At 39.8% G+C, this 23005-nt stretch overlaps 1 protein-coding gene across 13 annotated transcripts in view; it reads right to left on the minus strand.

Moving 5' to 3' along the window:
• Nucleotides 1-23005, minus strand: part of stxbp5l (syntaxin binding protein 5L) — a 128169-nt gene that overhangs the window by 99329 nt on the left and 5835 nt on the right. For all 13 annotated transcript variants that reach the window (XM_019268938.2, XM_019268935.2, XM_027290995.1 and 10 more), the window contains exon 2: nucleotides 10391-10488. In XM_019268938.2, coding sequence (XP_019124483.2) covers nucleotides 10391-10488 — 98 coding nt within the window. The remainder of the gene's footprint in view (nucleotides 1-10390; nucleotides 10489-23005) is intronic.

Genomic DNA, 23005 nt, shown 5'->3' on the forward strand with positions numbered 1-23005 from the left:
CTGCTTAAAAAAAGAAAGGAATGGTTCAAAAGCTGTCCCTCATTATCACTCCTGTTACTTCTTAACTTTTCAATTCCACTGTAATGCAACACAGACATGGATCCAGCAGTCCTATCTTCCTTTGTGTTGTGCAATGCACACTGTTTTCCACGTGACATCACTGAGCACTGAGATAAGAATGCAAAGTGGCTCTTTGTCTCTTATCTGTCACGCAGGCTCCAAAATCATCTTTTCATTCTCTCCCTATGCTCTCTCTGCCTCTGATGAAGTGAGCTACGCACTATGTAATGTGTCTACACGTGGCGACGCAGTGGCAAAACCATGCATCAGTATGCAAACATACACACACCTCCTCACCATCACGTGGCGTAAACATAAGTCCCAACATCGTATAATTCAAAGGGACATGTAATCTGATCTAAATAGAGACTTAAATGTGCATGTGCCGCTGCATTGGCTGCGCGGCTAATTGCATTTACAGAATTTCTTTGCGGTTCGACTGTCGTTCAGATCCTGGCTTCATTTGCACACTTCCCACTAAAATATAAATGTGGAAAATGTGATGTGAGAGAGACGGGAAGAGAAATCAAACAACATGAACATAAAATGATACTAATGAAGACGATTAGAGGGTATAGTGGCTAAACAGCAAAATATGAATACAGTCCACCTTGAAGATGGAATACGCTGTGTAATTAAACTATAAGAAAGCTTAAATATAATCATCCTCATGGTTTACTGGGTGGGTGTAATTCTAAATGGATTAAAAGAGGTTCATCATACTGAACATACACAGAGAAAGCAGAGAAATCTGATGACATTTGTTATCAACCTCTATTTTTATGAATCAAAAATGCGCAAAAATGCGCTGCATATTGTGCCAAGGTCATGCAGGTGCATGTATTTTTATTGCCAGAAGCTGTATTCAGACCAAATCAGCCACAGGGTTGTGTGGAGATGTGGGGTTTGTATGGGGTGTGGGGGTGTTTATTTGTGCTGAATGTAACCACTGTGAAACAATCAGAAACTATATTTTTTTTATTTCGCTAGGTACACAAAATAAACCAAACCAAAACACGATTAGGAGAGTATCATAATTTGATCCATAAACTTGCCTGGATAATGCCTGATTTAGTAATATTTCAGGCTGCCTGTGGAGCAATCTGACCGGCCTGATAGCGAGACTGGCTGCCCCAGCGTGGCATTGGGTTGGATCTCTGATTTGTTTCCATTTCTCCCCTGCAGGTCGCTGTTTTTGTTCGGCATACCCTGCAGCTCCCACTGCCACAGTCTAAGAAGACTACACCTATTCAAATGAATGGGAGGACATGCATGCAACATGCAGCTTTAGCAATTTTATCGTTAAGGTTTTGTCAGCAGTAATCCAGTGCTTCTGAACGAAGACATCAGGAGAGGAGTGGTGAGAACACAGGGAGTCAGTGAGAACACAATATTACATTGTCCTAAAATTGTTCATGTAAATGTATAATTGCTTACATTGTGTCAGTATTGATTTACACCGCATACGAACCTGTGTAGAATGATCTGGACAAGAGCACAGATGTACGTGTGGTTATTTTGTAACAGTCTGGTGCTTGTTGCACAAATTTAGCCGGTGGATCTGCCGTGCATAATTGCAGCTTGACAATGTGCCTCACTCCAATTAGACACTGCAGATGGATCACAGACCTGCCATTAATCAGCTGAAGGGGAAATGCCTTCATACAGCACGGTAACTGTGAAAATGCCATTTGTGTTGCACCTTGCACTGTGCTTTGCACCGAGTACCTTCACAAAATTAGAGCTTTAAGTCTTAGACTTCCAGCTTCTCTGGTACCTTCATTTTATTCTCTTTTTCTCTGCACCTTATGCCTTCTACCCACTCAAGCCACCTGTTACGGTAGGATAATGAAGGCTTGAACATATGCATGGACACGTACGCACACAGACATATGCATGAAAACTGACGCATACAGTCGTCTTTTTACATTTCCTTTTCCTTTTCCTCCTTTTTCCGTTTCCCCTCAACTGGAGGCTACATAGGACGGTACTGAATTTAGCGTGTGATATTTTTCTATAAAAAACATCTGTAGGCTTTCACTGCTTGTTTGTGTGTAGGCACACGTGAGCACAGCATCATAAGCCAGAGGGACGATGAATAACACATCTTTTATTTAAACAACAAGTCCTCATACCTGAACATCAAAGTAGGCTTCTAGTCAGTTAAAACAGGAGAGCGACATCTGAAACTTAGATAGTTAAAATGTATTTCTGTCTGTTTCAAGGAAGAGATAATATTATCTTTTAGTGTAGGTCAGTGAATCTCAAACATTTACTCCTGCGCCTATCTGCCACACTCGCATCCCCACTTTTCAATGGTACTAATCTCACAGTACAGTAATCACAGAAGCTTTCAGTGTCCTTTGTGTGGAAAAAGGTTAGCAAGCGTTCTTTACACATCAGATAAAGGCAAAGGTCAGCCTCCCTGCTCTAATGGAGGTGACGGCCTTTTCTCGGAAAACTACAAATTTGCCAGTATTTATGTGTTATCTTACCAGCTTTGATATACACAGCACATTTACCCAAACTTGTACTAAATTGATACTTAAGACAGAGCAAACAAGGAATAATGAGAATGGTTGTACAAATGTGTTGCACCAGCATCACAGTGAGTTTCCAAAACAAATAACTAGCGCTGCATAAAAAATGTGATCATATAAAGCAAAACAAGCCTCTTTAATTGTTTTGCTCCTCTGTGATGCTTTTCTTCTTGCATGATTGGTAAAAGTCAGTATCTATGATGAACCCCCTCGATCTTTGATTGTAAGGGACAAAAAGGAAAACAGTGAGCGTGCACAGCTGATTGATCCTGGTATGAATTGAAAATGTCTCATCGCATTGTCTACGTTTGGTCATATAGCATTTAGCAGCGAGTGGACTGTGAACGCATAGCAGTGGCATTTTCTCAACTATTCTCGATGTTGCTATTAATAGTCAGCTGACCTTTCATTGCTCAACTACATCACCATCCCTGCCAGAGTGGACAAAAAAAAAGAGGTGGTTGTAAATAATTATTGAAAATATTTCATAGTAAGAGCAGACAATTGCTACATCAAACATACCTCCAATGACTGCAAAATGCTAGAAGGAATATATCAACAGATTAGCAGCATTGACTTTTAATTTGAAATGTTTGGACTTCTCTATGTGAAAACTTTCAGGTGTTATTGTTTCTTCTATATCATTTCTAAAATATTATGTGAATTCTAAATAAGATGTAACATGCAAATGTATCTACACACAGTGTCCTAATCTGCATCAAGACAAAAGCCAACAGGCCATCTCCTCCTGCAGCTGCTATTGAGTACTTCAGTGGCTAAGGATGAAATTAACGCAATCAAGCTCTACTGAAACTATTTTCATACGCAGAAAGACTAAGAATTATCTCTCCTACCTCCCACAGCTTCCTCAAAATTGTGTAACAACTGTGTAACATTCTGACGTCAGTACATCTTTGCCACATAATGAATGACACATCCTGTAGAAGATCGACCAGCCTCTGGCACTGGATATTACACTGTGTGCCACTTGGTTATATTTGGTGGTGAATCTGAAGCACTGCGTCACAGGATAAAACAGCAAATGACTGCCTGTCTTTTGTAACACTGGAGGGTGGAAAAAATTCAAAAAAATTATTTTGGTAACTTTATCTGAAATGCTAGAGAGGAGGCAGGAAGCATTGTGGAAACACCGGTTTCATAGAGATTAAAACAAAAACTATCACAAATTACAGTAATCGATCGTGATTATTTTGACAGTAACACACTGTGTGATGTATGACGCTACATGAAGCCATATCATTAGCCTCAGAAAAAGAGTTCAGAGTTCCAGCAGCTGTGATTGCAGTGAGTGAAGTGCAATTGTCCACAGACTTTTCTCTGCAGTCTGGGCAGATTTTCATAAACATTTCATCAAGTTTCCCATCCTCTTGCACACACGCACACATCCAAAGATATACAGCATCTTTATGACAGGCAGAAAGACAGCAATAGAGTCGGACTGCATGCATTTGCAGAAAGCATGGCAGCTGTCTTAAAATTTCGAATGTAAATATGAAATGGAAATGGTGCGTACGCGTGTATGTTTGTGTATGCATGGGTACACAAGGTTGTGCGTGAGATGAGCTATAGTCTTCATGGTCAAGGGAAGTGAACTGCATGAATCACAGCAGCATACTTGCAAGCTATCAGCCATCATTCTTGAAAGAGAGAAGTAAGGATGACACAAAGAGAAAAGAGGGAGGCTTGGAGATTGCACCAAGAAAGAATAAATGAGAGTATTTGGCATAGTAAAGATAATGCAGACAAAGCTTAGATAGAAAGGGAAAGAGAAGACCTTAGAATAAACTGGTGTAAGAAAAGCTAGGAGAAATGAGAAAAACATGAAGACAAGACAGGTGAGAAAGAGAAAGAATCCACCAGATACCTTCCCGCTCTTCCTTGCTTCCTGTTTTGTTTGTTTTTTCAGTCAACAGGACACAAAATACAACTAACTGCAGAGCAACATGAATAGTGCTGCAGATGGGATCGTTAGCAGGAAGGAAATGAGTGGTCCTCCAACCAAACCAGGAAAAAAAAAAAGTGTTAATGGAACTCCCAGGAAGGATGAGGACTAATTAAAAAGAGGAAGGGACAAAAAGACAATATGAGACCACTGAAACACCACAGTTGCCAGCTTGCAGACTCAGCCTATTAGCAAATACATTTCATGAAAACGTGATACCAGACCAACAGCAGAGACACAGTACAATGATAAACATGTTGAAGAGAGGATACAAGATTGAAGATAGTTATGAGCCCACATTGCAAAGATTCTTACCTATTCATTCATCCAAAATACAGACTAGGTGTTGCCCTGCTTCTCAAAGATGAAGATTTGCACCTTGGACGATAGGAACTTGTAGTTGTCATTATATGACAGTAGCATGATTGAAAAGAATAATAGACTAATTAATAATTAACTCAGAATTAACTAAGCGATAATAATCATTAGTTGTAGTCCTGATTCCCTTCATAAAACATTTAATTCTGATCCACCAAAAACTGCAATATTCTTAATTTTCCTTTAATCCGGGGATATGCTACAAGGTAGAGCTATTAATTCTAGTTATTGAGCACCCGACAAGGGTAAAGTAAGGACGATATAGTGCAGTGTGTGGTCATGAGTAGCTTAATACTGCTTCTTCATCCCTTTTTCTGTGCCGCTACCAGAGCAGCACTTTTGCTTGCTCACCTTCGGCGGCAGTAAAAACTGCCATTGCTCTAGTTTACAAATAGAAGGCTGCAAATCCTATTACGTGTAATTCAATCAACACCAACTGAGTCACTAGGCACAACTGTACATGGCTCGTTGCGATTGTGTGTTCATGTGCTCATATCCATGGCAATGGGGGTGTTGATAATGAGATTAAGTTTGGGAATAGCTTGCGGTAACAGCGGTGACAGAAGTTATGTAAATACACCCACCATTCTTGATCTGGACAGCGTCTGATTATGGCACTGACCAACCTACTGTAGAAGCTACTGACAGCAAAACTGTCATTATGTTTGCAGGCCTGTTCACACAATGACGCAGTGTGACAACGAATGTTTAATTAATGACAATCCGATGGTATCGTTTGTCTAACGCTGCATAGTTGTCCTGTCACACACACACTGTATAACTGTGTGATTAATAACAGACTGTAAGAGTAGCTGTGTGTGTTTACAGAGTGACCTCCTCCCATTGCCCCCTAACGCTCCATTGGCCAAATTAGGTTTACTAATTGCCTGCTGCTGGTCATTGAATAAACATGTGGCTGCCGAGAATTCATTCCCAAAAGTAAAGCTGCAGATTTCGTCTTACCTAGCAACGAGAAGAGGACCGCTGTCAACGCTGGCTAACTTATCTCGATTACTCAGCACTGTCAACACAAAAGTCTTGGCAGTGCCTTAAGCAGATAGAGGAGGACATGCAATATCAGCTTAAGTCACGTCTATTGATTTACTCAGTGTGTTGATATCACATCCAAAGACATTACAAATCAGGATCAGAGATATTTAACACAGTATAATGTTTCAGTATTACTTACACTTAGCAACCAGTTTATTAGGTACAATTATCTAAAGCTAAGCCCTGCAGTAAATCCTACTGCACCTTAGATTTTGAGAGGTTTGTCAGTGAGAAGAGACAGAGAGAGAGAGAGAGGACATAAAGGAGTGTCAACATGATATGAAATTTTCTTTGATCGTGAAGCCTAACATTACTCTCTGTGTTTTACCAGTGAAGTGCATGAACAACTGTAGACTACAGTCCTTGTTAATAGTGACAAACAAGGCTTGTCTGTATTCTCACTGCACTGCACTGTTATAATATTTGCATGGGACTAGTGATTACACATTCAAACAGTATAAGCGAAGCAAAGTCTGTATTTCACTTACAGTTACTGACGTTATCCCCCGTTGGCATGCTGTGTCACATGCGTTAATGTGCAAATCTCGGTTTAAAGATGCACTTAGCTTTCATGCTGCTGTGTGACGCTGCAGGTATTTAATGAAGTCAAAGGGAAAAAGAACCTGACACACAGACAGCTGTGGACAGCAAACAGAATGTCATTTAGTATGAACTGATTATGTAGAGAGACCATATAATACAATATTGCTGTTTGTGAGACACAGGTCAATGTTAACTGTCCTGTGTGTTCAAAACAAGTTGTTGATATCAATATGAACCCTCTTTCTGTCCTCCTCCTCCCTCCCGCCTTTCTTTTCCATTTCCCTCTCCGTCTCTAAATTCATTCTTGTTCTTCTCTTCTCTGATCTGATCGACTGTTATGAGAAGTGACTGTCAATCAGACTCCGGGCAATTCCATTACCCGGACCCTTTATTGAAACAGCATCTACTTTCACTGTGCTGCTGACACACAAGCCACCACCAGTGACCAAGACAAACACATGTGCACACACTCATGTTTACGTTTGTGCACAGAGACACACACACAATATTGACACAAGTGGGTGGCACAAACGGACACAAGCTCAGCAAGCCAACACACAGGGACACACATGCACCTACTACACTTGCCCATGCTCTTCTTCTGTTCTATTTGCTCTCAATAAACCAAATCTCAGCATATTTTGGTAATGCCGCCCCAAGCAGGGGGAGGAGTGTCCTGGGAGCCCACTGCAGAGAGCCTCATTGCCAACCCACTGCGCCAACCCTGATGACATCGTCACTATGCACCATTCACCAGAGCAGGACCTGTCCTACTGTGATTCCCTTCAGCTGTTCATATTAAATATGTGACATTTAGACACACTGCAGGCATCAATAATGCTGTCACTTTAAGGCGGACTGTAGCAACATCCAGACTGATCAGTTGATCACTGTGGAGGACTTAAGTTCCATCCATTGCAAACTTATGATTGGGCATTAGAGGCTGTTTGAAGAAAAGTGATTTGTCATTCAGGAAATGTCACTAACAAAGAATACTGGAGCACTTTCCTACTCAGAGTTACAGTCAGTAGTTGGTTACTTATTTGTACCAGTAGAAAGTGTGTAGGAGGTAGTAAATCTACAGTTCCCACCTCGGTGAGTTTGCCACGACTTAATAAATACAATACAACATGACTGTTTCAACCATGAATAACATAATTGAATCCTAATGTGTTTGCATGGTTACCACCACTTGTGTGTATTTTCTCTCTCTTTTTCAGCCCACAGTAAGCTGGGAGTGCAGGACAAGAGCGATATACAATGATGATAATTTATTGCCATTTTATGACAACCAAACTGTTGTTGTTGTTGATTAGGTGTGAAAAACATCATGCATATATCTTAAACGACAACGCAATACGTCTAAAATAACTTTTTCTGTCCACTGGTTTCCTAAACATGAAGCGCAGATCAGCGATGATTTCAGCAACTTGTTAATCTGCTAAATTCTCAACACAGCTTTTGCTCTAACTCCCCAAATCTACTCATAAAAAATCAAACATATTATATATATATATATATATATATAACCACACAAGAGCCCGTACAAGAAAGTCAAGTAGCCACGCTACTTACCAATGATTAATTTGAGTGTTGTCTGTGCATGTATTGAGTGTCATGAGGAAACATGTAAACACTATATTGTGTAGGTAAACGGTTCAGTGTTTTGAGGACATACAAATCCATAGTAACCTATTTATTTTTCAGTTTCAGTATAAATGAAATGTGACCATAATGAGCTTAAGTCTTCTATAGTCTCAACATTAAGCCTTGTAAACTCCACATGCTCTCACTTTTGAGAGAAGATTAAACTGACTGACTTCTATCACTAAGGAAAGCTTAAAGGTAATACTCCCGATGTCTGCTTGGAAAGCACAGGTAGACATGATCCGATGGGGCATACTGTGTATCAGAGCAGTTGGATCTTGCTCACTTTACTAGACAAAGCACTGCAGTGCCTCAACTCGAGCCAGTATCCAGGTTGTTATGCATATAAAAGCTCACCCATCTCACCCATGCGCTGAAAGGAAAAAATGCTTTCTGACAAAGCAACCAGACTCCACGGAAACTCATACTCATATATATTGTTCACTCCTCTGCCTATACTGATACACACACTTAGCGAGACATGCGTGCCTACACACCACACACTGGAAAAAGGCAGCTCCCACAGAGAGCCCACATAACCGCAGTCCCACACAGTCGATCGATAATGTCATTTGAATGTTTAACTTCAAGGCCCTGGAGATCAATACAGATTTCTTAACAGGAACAAAATATATATTTCTTCCAAATAATGACGGGTTGCTACAGGAGAAAAAAATCCAGTATGTTATCGGGTCAGTCAAAAGAGACAAACAGAAAAGAGAGACAGGGGTGGTGTTTTTTCACATGCTGCACCACCCTGGAGAGACTGGGTGAGAAATAACGTGGTGGAAATGGTGAAATATTCTTGTTTGGTTATGTGTGCTGCACTAACATAGTGTTGAGGCAGCAAAACAATACAAAAACAAAAGGCAAGATTACTATTGTAGCACTTAGGAAATGGTACAACAGAAGTGGAGCATGACAAATTCCTGCAATGGCGACCGTGTTAATATAGCTACAAAAGGAGGAGCATAGAGAGAAATATTCAATAGAAAGAAGAACAAAACAAAGAGAGACCATGACAGAAGATGACAGGTGGACGGCCAAAGCCTTGGCGAGAATGAAAAAAACATTTCAACAGGCTACGAAGGACAGAGGAAGGGTGGATTGAATGAATAAATAAAAGCAGAAATAAGGGAGAAAAATGGTCCTCTCGAAAGAAAGCGATGGAGGTTGAGGTGGAAGCAGCAAAATAGAGAAGCGTGTGTGTGTGTAGGAGCATGCAAGAGAGAGGCAGTGAGAGAGAGACAGTGACAGGCCACATGGGAGCAGAGGAAGGAGATGTGTGCAGCATGTCAATACAAATGCTAAGTCACTCAAGGGCTTCCATCCAGGTGAAATCTCAGCCTTGCTTCACAGTCAGGCATTCATTATAGAGATATATAGAAAAAAAAAAATAGGATAACCAGGGAGGGAATGTAAAGGATATCAAATATCTACATTTGGCAGAGGTTATCGGGTAATCAAGTCACATTGTTCCCTCTTCATCAGCTATTCCCTGTGACATCAAACACCAGCGTGCACCTTTACCCTTCTCCTCAACATTCAGCCTCTTCTTCTCCGTTTCTTTGGAGTCCTTTCAAATATTCAAACAAAGTCACGTCTCCCTCTGTCACTATCTTCTTTTTCTCTTTTTCCTTTGGCAGAGAAATCACTCTGCCTGTCCATCTATTACCCCCAACAGGATCGGCAGTGTGGCTGCGGCACCATCAATAATTGTTTGCTGCCCCGGCCCCTTAAGTTCCCTTAAGGCATAGCCTACTGGGAATCCTGAGTATTTATGAGGGTGTAATCTCCTACCTGGGCTGCCCTCCCAGCTTCTTCTCCCATTCCTCCAATCAGTTGTGAACGGGGTGACCCAGGGGATGGGCTGTTGGATGGACAGTTCTGCACTTGCAACATGACAGTCGAGCCACATGAAATGATAGGGTTGAGAGCGGGATGGGATTTAAGGGATGAGGGGGGAGTGGTGGAGGAGAAAAGGCCCCTGCCTGGAGACACAGTCTTTAGCAGTGACACAGGCTTATGTACATGTAGAGTGTACAAGTAGTATAGGTTATGGAGTACTGTAATAGATAATGTTTTGTAATGTACACTGTACATGGGCAGGATGTATTTACTTTAACTATGTATTTATGTATCTATAGTTTTCTAGTGTGTCTCCATAAAAAGGAAGGGAAGAGGGGAATAGATGAAAATTAAAGGATACATCCGCACACCGCCTGATCTGGAGCCGATGGCCAGGATCTTCTGAACAGGGTCAAAGGCCAAAGCAGTGGGTTGGTAAGGGAAGCCATGACGCACCGTCTGCAGAGAAAAAAACAAAAAACACAGAAGAACATTTTAGGATCACAGGGCAATTAAATGATTTTTATCATTTAATTGTTTTGCGTGACCCCACCGTGAGGTGAATCCAGCTATCTGCCACTTTGTTGTAGCTTTTAAGGATGAAAACAAAATAATAATAATTATTGTGACATTTATGTCTGATGCCTTAAAAATACCTATTGTTTGAAGTGCAGATTCTGGCTGAATTCAGTGTGTTTACTATTCTACTCCACTATTAGCACCACAACACATACATACATGCGTACATATAATTGAAAACACACATTCCTGTTATAGCTTAGCACATAATTTTAATATTTATGTTTAAAGAATATTACAGAATACAGAAACACATTAAATATGCATCTGAATTTCAATTAACTGAAAGCTTAATGCAATTCAAAAACTCTAAAAGCTTTATAAGGTCAAGATTCTTCTATTAATAAAACATGGAGACTTCACACTGTGTAATTAGCAAAGAAACTGCAGCTTCTTTTCAAGTAGCATGTGGATTGAACTGAGAGTGATCTAACCTCAATTTTCATATGCCAAGGCCTGACTCGGCAAAGCGACACCTTTCCTTCACACTCCCACTTTAAGTTGCATTGCATTAAGTGCAGTTCTCTGCTATTAGTCATGTTAAATTTCCCAGCAGTGCCTCACTTACAGTTACCTGCTCTTGAGGGGAATGGGACTGTTGGAAAACAATATCACAGTTTTGGGTGCGTACCACGTTTCAAGACCAGACCTGAGCCCTTTGCTGCATGTCCTCCATTCTCTCTATTGTGTCTTTCCTTGTCTATCTCTACTGTCCCTGACAGGTAAAACTAAATACCAAATACATATATCACTTTTTTACTAGCAAACTGCAGTATGAGAATTGTTTTTTTCTGCAATTTAACAATGCCGCAGAAAAGAATAAATCCATCATTTTCTTTATAAAAATTGATGCGTAACCACAGGGGCACCACTGTCTGCCACAGATGCCCTGCTTTAACAAGGCAATAAAGTACAGTTGATGTACAGGGTAAATAGCAGATGCACCTACGGCAAGTAAAAGTACACAATGTATCTTTGCCATCGCTAAACTTGATCAATGTTAGTGTTAATGAAAACCTCTGACTGCACAATGCAAAGAAAAATGGCCATTATTTCTCAGAGAAGGTCAATAACCATCATGGATGATGTTTGAAAAAATTACATTTCATTTGGAAAATTCTAAAAAATTAAAACCCCCAGATCTTAACACACAATGAAGTCATCAGTGGCTTGTTTGTTAATAATATAAAACCCATTGTTAGCCAAACCCCCACCTCATCATCATCAGCACAAACAAACACCTTTGTTTGGCTGCCTGAATTGTTGTAATAGGGGCTTTGTGCTCTCATTAATACTGCACAGGCATGAATTTGGAAAGACAGAAAGAGAGTCTGTGGATGAATTAAATGCTTATAAAAAAAAAAGAATAAAATCACTCTGACTCGACAAAAGGAAAACAATAAACAACAGAGACTGACTGAATCCCACTGCAAGAGTGTGTGTCTATACACATGGTTTGCATGTTCATATTCAGTAAACAAGAGCTTTTATGTGGGATAAATATGTATTGCTATTATGTATATCTAATGTAAAAAAGGTGTGTGTGTGTGTGTGCACAACGCTGTAGCATACCAATTAAGAGTGCCTGACCTTCACTTCCACTGACATATATCTGTCACTTGACTAATACATACACAGCGGGGCTCCACTGCTACATTTAGGTCAATGAGTGCCTTGCATACAAATGGAGTAATAACCGATAACCTTTGTGTAAGAGATAATAACAGCAAAGCTAGCATCATACAATCTATAGAATCTGACTTTGATTGAGCACATGTATAATAATCCAGCAGCCGACAGTCATTATGGATTTGAAAAGCCTCACCTCATCATAATTGTTGGATTTGCAATTTTGAGCTAGAAGAAATTGCTTTGTTTTAAAATGCATGAATAAAAAAAAAAAATACACGTTTACCGTAGAGGCAATTTATTTACACTGAATAAATGATTGCTGAGTATGTATGCAACTCTCTCATAACACTAATGCATCTGGTAGGCACTGGGCTGTAACATTAAGATATGCACCATGAACCCCAACACCACCACACCAATACACATCCACATCTAAGCTATTAAAGGGCTCTGACATTGTAGGCTAACACTCTTCCGTGATTTTATGTGTTCCTGCATTAAACAGGATGGCTTGATGCTATAAACCTCTTAAAGGGTTCACAATTCAGTAGGATAGGGTTTGCAGAACAGGCACTGAAACACACATTGATCCTATAGTTAAGAATCACACGCCTTCCCAACCTGTCCCCCAATATTGAAGAGGACAAAGAGGAAGGTCAAGTGTTTGAGTTGTCAGGCAATAAATGTTTTGAGCCCTCAGCAGCAAAGAAAGCTGCAGGTGATACGGGCAATGATGTTTCAAACTGTCAATCAAAAAGCCTTCTCTGACTTTTTCCACTAGTCAGTCTAGCAAATAATTCACACATAACAAAAGAGAAGGAAACCATTTCACCTATACCTATTCATGCACAAAATCATTCATATGGAATGGTTGTGCTCATACATCATGGAGAACCACACATATCTAAGGAAGAAAACCTGGGCAGACACGCATATATTCACACGTTCATCCTTCAGGTCTCGCCACCAGGCCTCTTTAGGTTCTTTAGCCCACCTCTAGTGGACTGTTGCTGGGATACAGGAGTGTGAAGAAGTGGATGAGAAATACAATTACTCTGGTGAATCTCAGAGCTGCTCATATATATTTTAAGAACAAAGCAATAAGGATGTTTTTCTCCGGCTTTCAGTGAGGGGGGTTTAGAGCACAGAGTATGTTTGTGTAGATTACCAATTGATCTATCTTATAAATGCAAAGGGATTACTAACTGTATATTCATACTGTTGAAGCAGTCAAATGTACATTTAGAATAGCAGTGAGCCACAGCCCTGCTTTGTGGCTGCTAGAGGCTGCATTACATCAACTCCGCTCTCCATCCACCTCCTCCCCTTTTCTCTTCCTCTGTTTTGTTGTTTCCTCTCCTCCACACATACACAACCATTATGCACACAAGCCTGATGTTCATAAAACCCCACACAGACATCCCTACCCCCCAAAAGACAGAGACCACCTCATGCCACCCACCACCCTCTCTCTCTCTTTCTCTCTCTCTCACACACACACACACACTCACACAGCGTTCAGCTGCAGAGCTGGTCTAGACCCCTAGTTCTATAAATAGCAACCAGCACCCGTGTCTACCATTGCCAGCAAATTGTGCATTGAGCAGCTATATCTCCAAACACGGATCGACACAGTTGAATACGACATTCAATTCTCAAATATTTATTTATGTGATACAGTCATTTATCTGTAACATCTACACTGATATAAAGTTACAAGAGCAAATACTTATTTAACACTCGGTGGTGCATATATATATAATATATATAAATATAGATATATATATATATATATATATATATATATATATATATAATATATATTATATTATAAGCAAAGAAATAAAAGTGAGCAAAAGGTAGCAGGCATCCTATCTTTAGCCTTTAGCTCATCATTGATTTGCCAATTAAAATGAATTGAACTGAAGATAATTAACAATAACTTTGAGAGAAAGGCAGAATACTGGCTCTCCGAGAGCCATGTTTGTGTTTGTTATGAATCTTCTCAACAAACAGTCATGTCCCAATAAAAAATAAATAAATAAATAAACTTATCAATTTATGGTTGATTTAATGTTTGAATTTAAACATATCAATAAGGACAAGAGATGTACCTCAGTAGTAGGCTCTAAAAATTGAGGAGCTCTAGTTAGTCAGCCGATACCAGCTACTGGGGGCTGGATAACCACAGCAGCTAACAATTTAGTTTCCGTTGTGCGGAACCAGGCTTGGGGTTCAACCCTTTCATCCTGCGCAGCAAATGAACTACATTTATTACATGTAACATCATAGCTAAACCTTTGACACACTGAGCAAGACAGTGCAGGAAAGGAAGAGAGAGAAGCCATTGCTAATTGCTAAGATAAAGTACTGTAGCCAGCAGAACAGAGAAGCTGCATGGAAACAAATGTGGGATTAACAAGGAAGTCGCTAAACGAAGAAGAGAGAGCTACAAGTGCTGGAGCAGAACTAATGTAAGTTTACATCTATATCAGGTAATTATCCGCTGCTACGAGGAATAGAACAAAATTAATTGAGTTGAGGTATAGCAGCAAACAAACGGCATCAGCAGCAACATAGAAACACTGGCAATCACAAATGAGACCTGCTGGTTTTGCTCTGTAGACAGCATATTTATGTCTGTTCAAACCACCAAGTTTGACAGCATTACTCAGTAGCCCATTGAAAAAGGATGATTGCTCACCAGGTCCAGATGTCACTTTGGTTGACCTGATGTGGCATGCTACTTTTTAAAGCATGTTATCAATATAGTATGTGCAGTATATTCATTACATGCATGTAATTCCTTTATCTTACCATTGTATCTCTGTAGCTCTTTAGAGCTACACCGTGACAGGTAGTCAGCAAGTTGAAACTGGCCCAACTTAATGACTAATTCACTGTTTTGGCCCTTCAATATGACACATGGCACTACATGGCAACATGACTGCAGGACCTCAGCAGATACTGTCGAGCTGGGATACATGAGTAATGCATTGAGTAGACTCTACAGCCTGACCTTGATGGTGCTTGGATACATTCATCTAAACAACAAAATCACAAGGGAAGTGTTGTGCACATAGGGCAAGAATAAATGGAGGGATGGGTGAAGAGCCCGCTTGTGATGTGCAGTTTAAAGCAAGAGCACTGTCAAGTGGTAAATAATACATTGTGAGAGTAGCTATCTGTGTATAGTATCTGTGTGAACAGCAGAAAAAGGCAAACTGAAATGGAAATGGTACTGTATATAGCAGGCATAACTGTACATATTTCAGGTAGAAATAAAACAATTAAACTGCAATTAAAGGTGATCATATTGTAAACTAAGCATATGGTCACATTATTGGTTTCTTATCAATAGGAGATACAGTTTTCAATTTCAGTGTGGTGGACATAATAACATATAAGCAGTGTTGGGCAAGTTACTCTAAAAAAGTAACTAGTTACAATCGTTACTTCTCTCAGAAAGTAACTAAAGTGAGTTACAAATTATAAAAGTAACTAGTTACTTTGGAAAGTAAGTATTGCATTACTTTTAAGTAATTTTCTAAATGTTTAGATGTGTCAAAGAATTTGGACCCCACCTCCATCCCTCTTTGACGGAACTTAAAATACATGTGCGTGTTCAATTATTTATGATAAATCTGAATATTATAATGAAATGGACACTTAATACAATGCATAACAGAAATCCACAGTATACAAATCTAAACTATTTTAACGTTGCTGTGGGAAAGTGAGACTAGCATCCAGTAAAATGTCATGGATTATCGTAGATATTATAATTACTATGTTTATATAGTGTTTATGCTCGACACCGACGTGGAGAGGCACTTGACTCCAGGGCATAATGTGCATGTCACAGTTAAACTCGTTCCCTTGATTTCTTGGAAGGAAAAGTAATGGCTATACTTCCATTTTAAGAAGGCTACTTTTGGACTATTCAGGCTCGCCATTCCTGTTTCTCATTAACTCACGTGAATGTCTGACAATTTGTGTAAGCAACACCCACCCAACTCCATCTCTGATTGGCTTGCCATGGAATTTCACTCAACCTCAGCCAATCGTCATCATTTATGCGATTGTCTCGTGGCCCCGCCCTCACCAAAGAAGGACAAACAGGAAAAATCTTTGCCGCTCGGCTTTAGAGATCGAGTTGGTCTGATGAAAAACAGCAGCCTTCAATCATAGTAACGCTCCACATTTTTTGCCAGTAGCACTAACAGCGTTATAATGACGGCAAGAGTAATCAATTAGATTACTTGTTACTGAAAAAAGTATAGTATTTATAACACTATTATTCCCATCACTGCATATGAGTAGTGTTTACTTGTAAAATAACCAGAGGCTGCACAGTTAAAAAAAAAAGAAAAGAACAAAAAACACAGAGGCAAATGCTTCTCTTTTGTTTCTTGTTTGTTTTGTTTTGCTCGATGAAAATGTGTTTCAGTCATGTCAACGTTCTTATCTGCCAGTGGGAAATTACAAAACTGCTGCAATAGCAGAGGTCCTCATTTTGGAATTTGAAATTTGTTCCAGGTAAAGCTGTTTTGGGTTGTTGTTGAGTTTTTTTTACTGCATTGGAAATATATGCACAATGTGCTTGTGTCCTTTTGCATCACTCCATGGACATATTGTAACTACAGTTTGTCTATGTGTTCCCTGTGTGCATACAAAGTGTGCTTCTGCATCACCCAGGTGTTTTAGCACACGTCCCCTCAGGCTCACTGTCAAGATGAGAGACAATGGTGCGGTGAAAGCAGAGCATTCCCTTCAGATACATCTATTCCAATTTACTGAGACTTTACAGAGTCAGAGCACCCATCAAACAAACAAAGATACACAAGGCTTCCCCCACCAGTGTTTGAAGGGAGGTATTTTGAGGTTGCTCTAAAATTCTTTTGATCTACTCGGGAGGAGCCCAAAATAAATAAAAAAAATAGGAGCAAAGGAATGTGTGTAGGAGATAAGGAGTTCGGGGGAAGAGTGGAAGAGGAGATCAGGGTTTTCTGAATGTGAAACAAGAGTTGAAACACGCAGTGGTTACAGATCCCGCAATCCCATTCATCCCATTATCGTCTGATACGCATCAGGTAAGATGTGAGGAAGATGTTCTGTGCCTTTGAAAATGTCAGGCTGATGATGAAGCTGCTACAACCTGACACATGTTGACACATCCAACACACACAGAACAACACTAGCATTCATTCCTATGTTTATGGTGTCTCCTTTTAGTTCTGGGTTTGGTCTCCACCCATGCCTGAGGGTAATATCTCATGTAGTATATGCTGCATGATCCACTATGTTCATGTTTTTTACTAAAATCACTGCTGCTGGAAACAACACTGATGAATGCTGTGAGAGTAAACAAAACATTAAAGATGCAACAAGTAAAACCAAAAACTCTGCAGAGCTGAGGCTGTGTGTGTTCGTTATACAAGTGGAGAAGCTTTAAGCTTTGGTTTAAGACTGCAAGTCTATTTTGGGCTCAGCACATGATAAAAATTTAGATCAGTAGCCTCACTTATATAAAAAAAAGAAAAGTGTGCTTAATTGATTTTCAATACTGACACATTTTATTTTAATTTGTGACCACCATCTAGTTCTCCAGCAAGACCCAATTATAAATTGTAACATTACCCAGAAAGCTTTTGGCATTCTTCACCCAGAGGTTTGTCTATCTTTTCTGTGAAAAAAATAATCAGGCACAGGAAGTAATATGCTAATCAATACATGTTTAGTAAATAGTAAATTGAAAGAGCAGTGAAAGCTAAAGGCAGAATGTGCAGATATAAAGAAATGTGTCACCAACATGAACTTGCTTTACTGACAGGAAATACAAAGAAAAACACCCACAATGTTTCACTGAGAGGTAATTTCTACCAGCACAGTAATGACCAACATTTGAGAAACAAAACTGTAACACATGGTGCGCTGAAACAGGTAAGTATACCTATTATCTTTTGATATTTTAAAAATTATCCTTTTGCGATGAATAAAGTGATTCAAGTTCAGCATGAGGCTTTATCATGCTGAAATCCCAGAGGATGAAGGGGCTTTCAGTTATCACTGTGGCTAAGGCTGAAGCTGATCTAATAAGCACTTGCTGCACGACACATGAATGCACACACACACTAATACACACACACACACACACACGCACAACAGCACACGGATGTGAACAGGGTGAGAATGCAGTGTGAGAGCTGAGAAGTATGAAAACGAATGAATGAGCCTGGATAAGCTTCCCTTCCTGCTGACTGTAGTGGGCTCATTTGTATGAGAGCTGCAGACTACACGGTGATTTGTGTGCGGCCAGAGGGAGGGGGAGAGACACTTGTATGTATATGCTGTGTCTGGGAGCATTTATGCATTTATATTGCATCAAAGATTGTATGATTTTTTTTGGGGGGGGATGCATAAAAAATAATGCACAGTTAGCTGCAACACTTAACACAAACCTCTTAAGGGTCAAATGTGATGACTGTTAAGCGTGTGTCTCTTCAGATGAAAGTGTGGGCTTAACAACCACATATACATAATTCTATTATATAAGTGCATAAAGCTTGTTTGTGTGCGTGGAGGAGGTGATTGTTGTGACTGTACGCCGGGGCTTCATGTCATGCTTTCATGCAGCTGTAGGGTTAGAAACCAGCTATGTGTGGATGTACTGTATATGTGGTTTAACCTTTTAACCACAGCAGCAGGCATGTCAATGAATCAGTCATGACATCAGCATCGTGCCTTAGGCTTGATAGAACAAGTAGGAGTGGGCTAAATAGTCACATGTTACTACCCATGACAGTGTCATGTAACATGTCTCTCTGCCCCCCTCATTCACACATGGTTGGTTTTCAAAATAAAAGTTTTTTTTTTTTTTTTAGTTGTTGTTGTTTTTGGTTTCTTTTTTTTTGTATGGTTTGAATAGTTGCTGAGATTTATTGTAGCAATACACAGGAAACAGATTGAGATGTAATCTGTAGTTATCAGGCTGCAAGCTAATGTGGTTAGCTTGAGTGATTAGCCTGCACGCTATCGTGGCACTGTGGGCTGATGTATTGCATATTAAAACTGAATCCAGTAATGAGCTAAAAAGGAATTTTCTTGGTCACTTGAGCAAAACATCCGATGTAATACAATTTTCAAACTCATAAGAGGCATTGTGACCGTAGACATCAGAGGAGGTTCTAAAGATATTAAGATATTTTTAGTGATTTATTTTTAAGAAAATGGGAAAAGGGTAAAAAATATAAAAATATATATTGGCATAAAAGGCAAAATGTATTTATGCAAAATGAGATGAGTCACACGTACTGGCTGTACATTAGAGCAGCTATTTACTGCCAGACATCAGTACTTCTTCCATATGTCTGGGCTTCGATGCCATACTTTGATGGCTATATGGAAATAATAATCACAGAAGATTCACAAAATGTAATGCTGACACTATATTCCTCCCTGAATATACCTCTCTCTTACACATTAAACACAATGTTGAAAGGAACTTTAGAGGCACTCTGACTTTTTTTTTTTTTTTATTTCCAAAATGAAAAAATGTCATAAAGGAATCTTGAATCCTCTAACGGACATTTCTACAAGAAAAGAAACTCATGTCTGAGTTCTACATTTAGATACTTTAAAGAGACACCAAGCAGATGAGTTTTGTCAAGCACTTTAGAGTACCACTTAAGAGCAAAGGGATCCACTAACCACTCAAAGAAGCAGGGAAGAAACAGTATGTTGGTTTAAAGCTTTTGCAGGACTGTATTTCCGTGTGGATTGTTTCCCATAATAAACTATCAGCAGCAGTCTTAGTCCTGTACTGAAATGTTGTGTTTTCGTTGATTTTGCTCATATTTTCTGCCAAGGCAAAGTGCACAGAAAGAGCAAAGCGTGTACAGATGTTTTTCGGCAAGTAACCATATAATGGACAAACGTTAAAAGATGCAGGAGCTAGAGAAACCCCAGACTCAACCCAATAATAGCCCGACCTGCCTGACACAGGACGTCAGGAATGAAACGTCACATTTTGGACCTCTCATTCTGGTGAAAAGGCAGGCTGTTTGTCTTCCCTCACAGGCAATGACAAATTTCACCACATGACCACGATGTTGACCAAAAGGAGCACAGAGAGCTCTTCTGCGCACTGTAAATATGGCAAAGCAAAGGCAAATGTTGCCGGTGCTGAAAGGTGGAACTGTGAAACAGAGGGAAGGTCAGAGTCACACAAGACAGTTTCACACACACTTCTACTTCTATTGTTTGTGTATTCTTGTTGCAGGTTGTGAAAGATGGCAAGCTACAGTATGATTAGTGGAGGACAAAAGTGTAGTCTGGCATGTCACTCAGCTAAGTTATGGCAATAATTTATGACTATAATCTGACTTAGTGACCATCTTAGACAGAAATAATGAGTGGACTGAACCTGGCACGTGGGAGATCTCAGTTAATGTGACACGTCTGTCTTTTTTAAGCATTTATTGCCCTTCATGAGCAGTCAGTAAAGAGTTAACGATGTGAGTCAACAGTGGATTCAATCCACTGTCTTCTTTCTCATTGGGCTTAGCAAATAAACAAACAAAAAAAGCTTTGTGGATGGAGCCTCTCAGAAAAGTAAGGAGCCACACATCACACAAAAGAGGAATTACTGCAGTGGTTGATTAAGGACCTCAAAATGAAAACAGACTTCATGAGAGTGAAGTGGTGTAAAATTGAGTGAAATGAAAAGCTGTTGAAAAAGCACACTCCATCATATTTGCGCAGCATGAGGTGAGGCAGGCAGTCTGTCATCACCGATAGCCAGAATGGACAAAGTATTTTCAAAAGCCCACACAAATTTCTCTCACACAAAATAATCTAGAGTTTGATACAATAGCTCCTGCTTCTACGGCATTTTCTAATGCTCCCTAACCTGATACCCAACATGATATTTAGTCACATATTCTTCTATTGTTTCATATTATTGTGTTATGACTCCTCAAGCTCCTCACTTTACTGAATATCTCTCCTCTCTTTTTGCTATGTCCCTTCTTTTCTCAGCCTGACATCAACTCCTCCTTAATTGATCCCACACTGTGGTTTCTGACAGGCAGTTGACACACGGTAATGTGAGACTAGCTGGAAGTCAACCCACTGAATCATCACACCCATGGAGATCTCGCGGGGTCTCTGGTGAGGAAGTGAGGTGATGTCATCTTTACAAGCCCATGTGTCATGCTGTCAGAGGAAATAGAGGGTGGGGCAAATGCTTAAATCCTTAACTTCAACCATGAGCTTCTTTAACAAAATACACGCACCTGACCGACTGAATAATTACACTAAAACCAATCTGCTGTTTATACCAACTAAAAGACAATTTCAGCATTTTCTCACCACCATCACTGTGTAAAACTGAGCGCCAAACATAAATCCGAAAAGACAAACTATCTAATAAGCTTACATTATGAAAAAACAGATTGGAGATTCTAAATGTGATCACATTTATAATTGGCCGAATAAATTAACCTGACTGTGCCAGATGGTTTGCCACACAGAACAATCTGGAAAGTTGTTGTTGGAATCTCTTTGGAAAAGGGGAGGCATCTGTCTATCATGGATAAGCTTCAACCAATCAGATCAGTGAACAAACTGAAGTCACTCTGGGAATGAAAAGCCTTCAATGCCATTCTTTGCTCTTCTTTTAGTGAAGAAATACTCTCCAGTTCTGATACAACCGATTCTAGCAGCATCTACACTAACCTCTTTAGCAACACCTTCTCAAACACGTCGTCTCTCACACCTAGTGTTACACCACACCTGTAGATCATGATGTACAGTAATAGCTGCCAGTAGTTTCTCATATGATTCTGAAGATGATCTTGTGAGTCCAGCTGTCTGCAACAATACAAATAAATATGTTTCCAGTCGAGAGGTTAGCATGTTATTTAGAGCTTTCTCACAAAGACATGCTTTGCAAATTCCCATCACATAGTGGGCCTCACTCAATGCTCTCAATGCTGTTTTCCTTCGGGTAGTTTGCTGAAGCATTGGCAGGGAGGACCGAGTGAAAAAAGCTACCAATGCCACATATTTGGTATCAAATTAAGAAGAAGTTGTGTTTGTTAAAAGAGAACCGACATGATTTCTTTCTGTTTTTGAGCTGTCTGTTTCAGTTCTCAGTAAACTGCAGCAAGATTCTACATTTCTTTTTTTTTTAAAGATTATTTTGTTGTTCTTTTCAAGCTTTATTTGATAGAGACAGCTAAAGAGTGACAGGAATGTGGAGAGAGTGAGAGACGGGCAATGACATGCAGGAAAGAGCCACAGGTTGGATTTGAACCCTGGGCTTCTGCAGCAAGGACTGAGCCTTCACACAAAGAGCTGCTGCTCTACCAACTGAGCTAAACACCACCTGCAACATGCTACATTTCTAGAGGGTTACAAGTTGCCTGATTTAGCCATATCTGATTGTCTAATGTAATGGACATAGGAAGAATGTTATAATAAATAATACAATCTAATTTGAAATGTGACTGTGTTATGAGTGACCATGCATTTCCTTTTGTGATTAATCATTCAGTAAAAGAGATTAGAAATGTGAATGGGGTAGTGCCCAGTAGTGCACTAAAGAGTTATCTGTGGATGACTTTGAAATGAAGATCATCTTCACACGCGACATTAAATATGAATGCACTATGTTCAGTTACCCTTGACTTTTTATTTAAAAGTTAGTTTGTCAATGCAGAAGTGTGAGCACAGGAGGGGCTACAGTATGTGACTTGTCCAA

This window comes from Larimichthys crocea, chromosome XVIII, assembly GCF_000972845.2.
Source record: "Larimichthys crocea isolate SSNF chromosome XVIII, L_crocea_2.0, whole genome shotgun sequence".
In the NCBI taxonomy this organism is placed as follows: Eukaryota; Metazoa; Chordata; class Actinopteri; family Sciaenidae; genus Larimichthys; species Larimichthys crocea.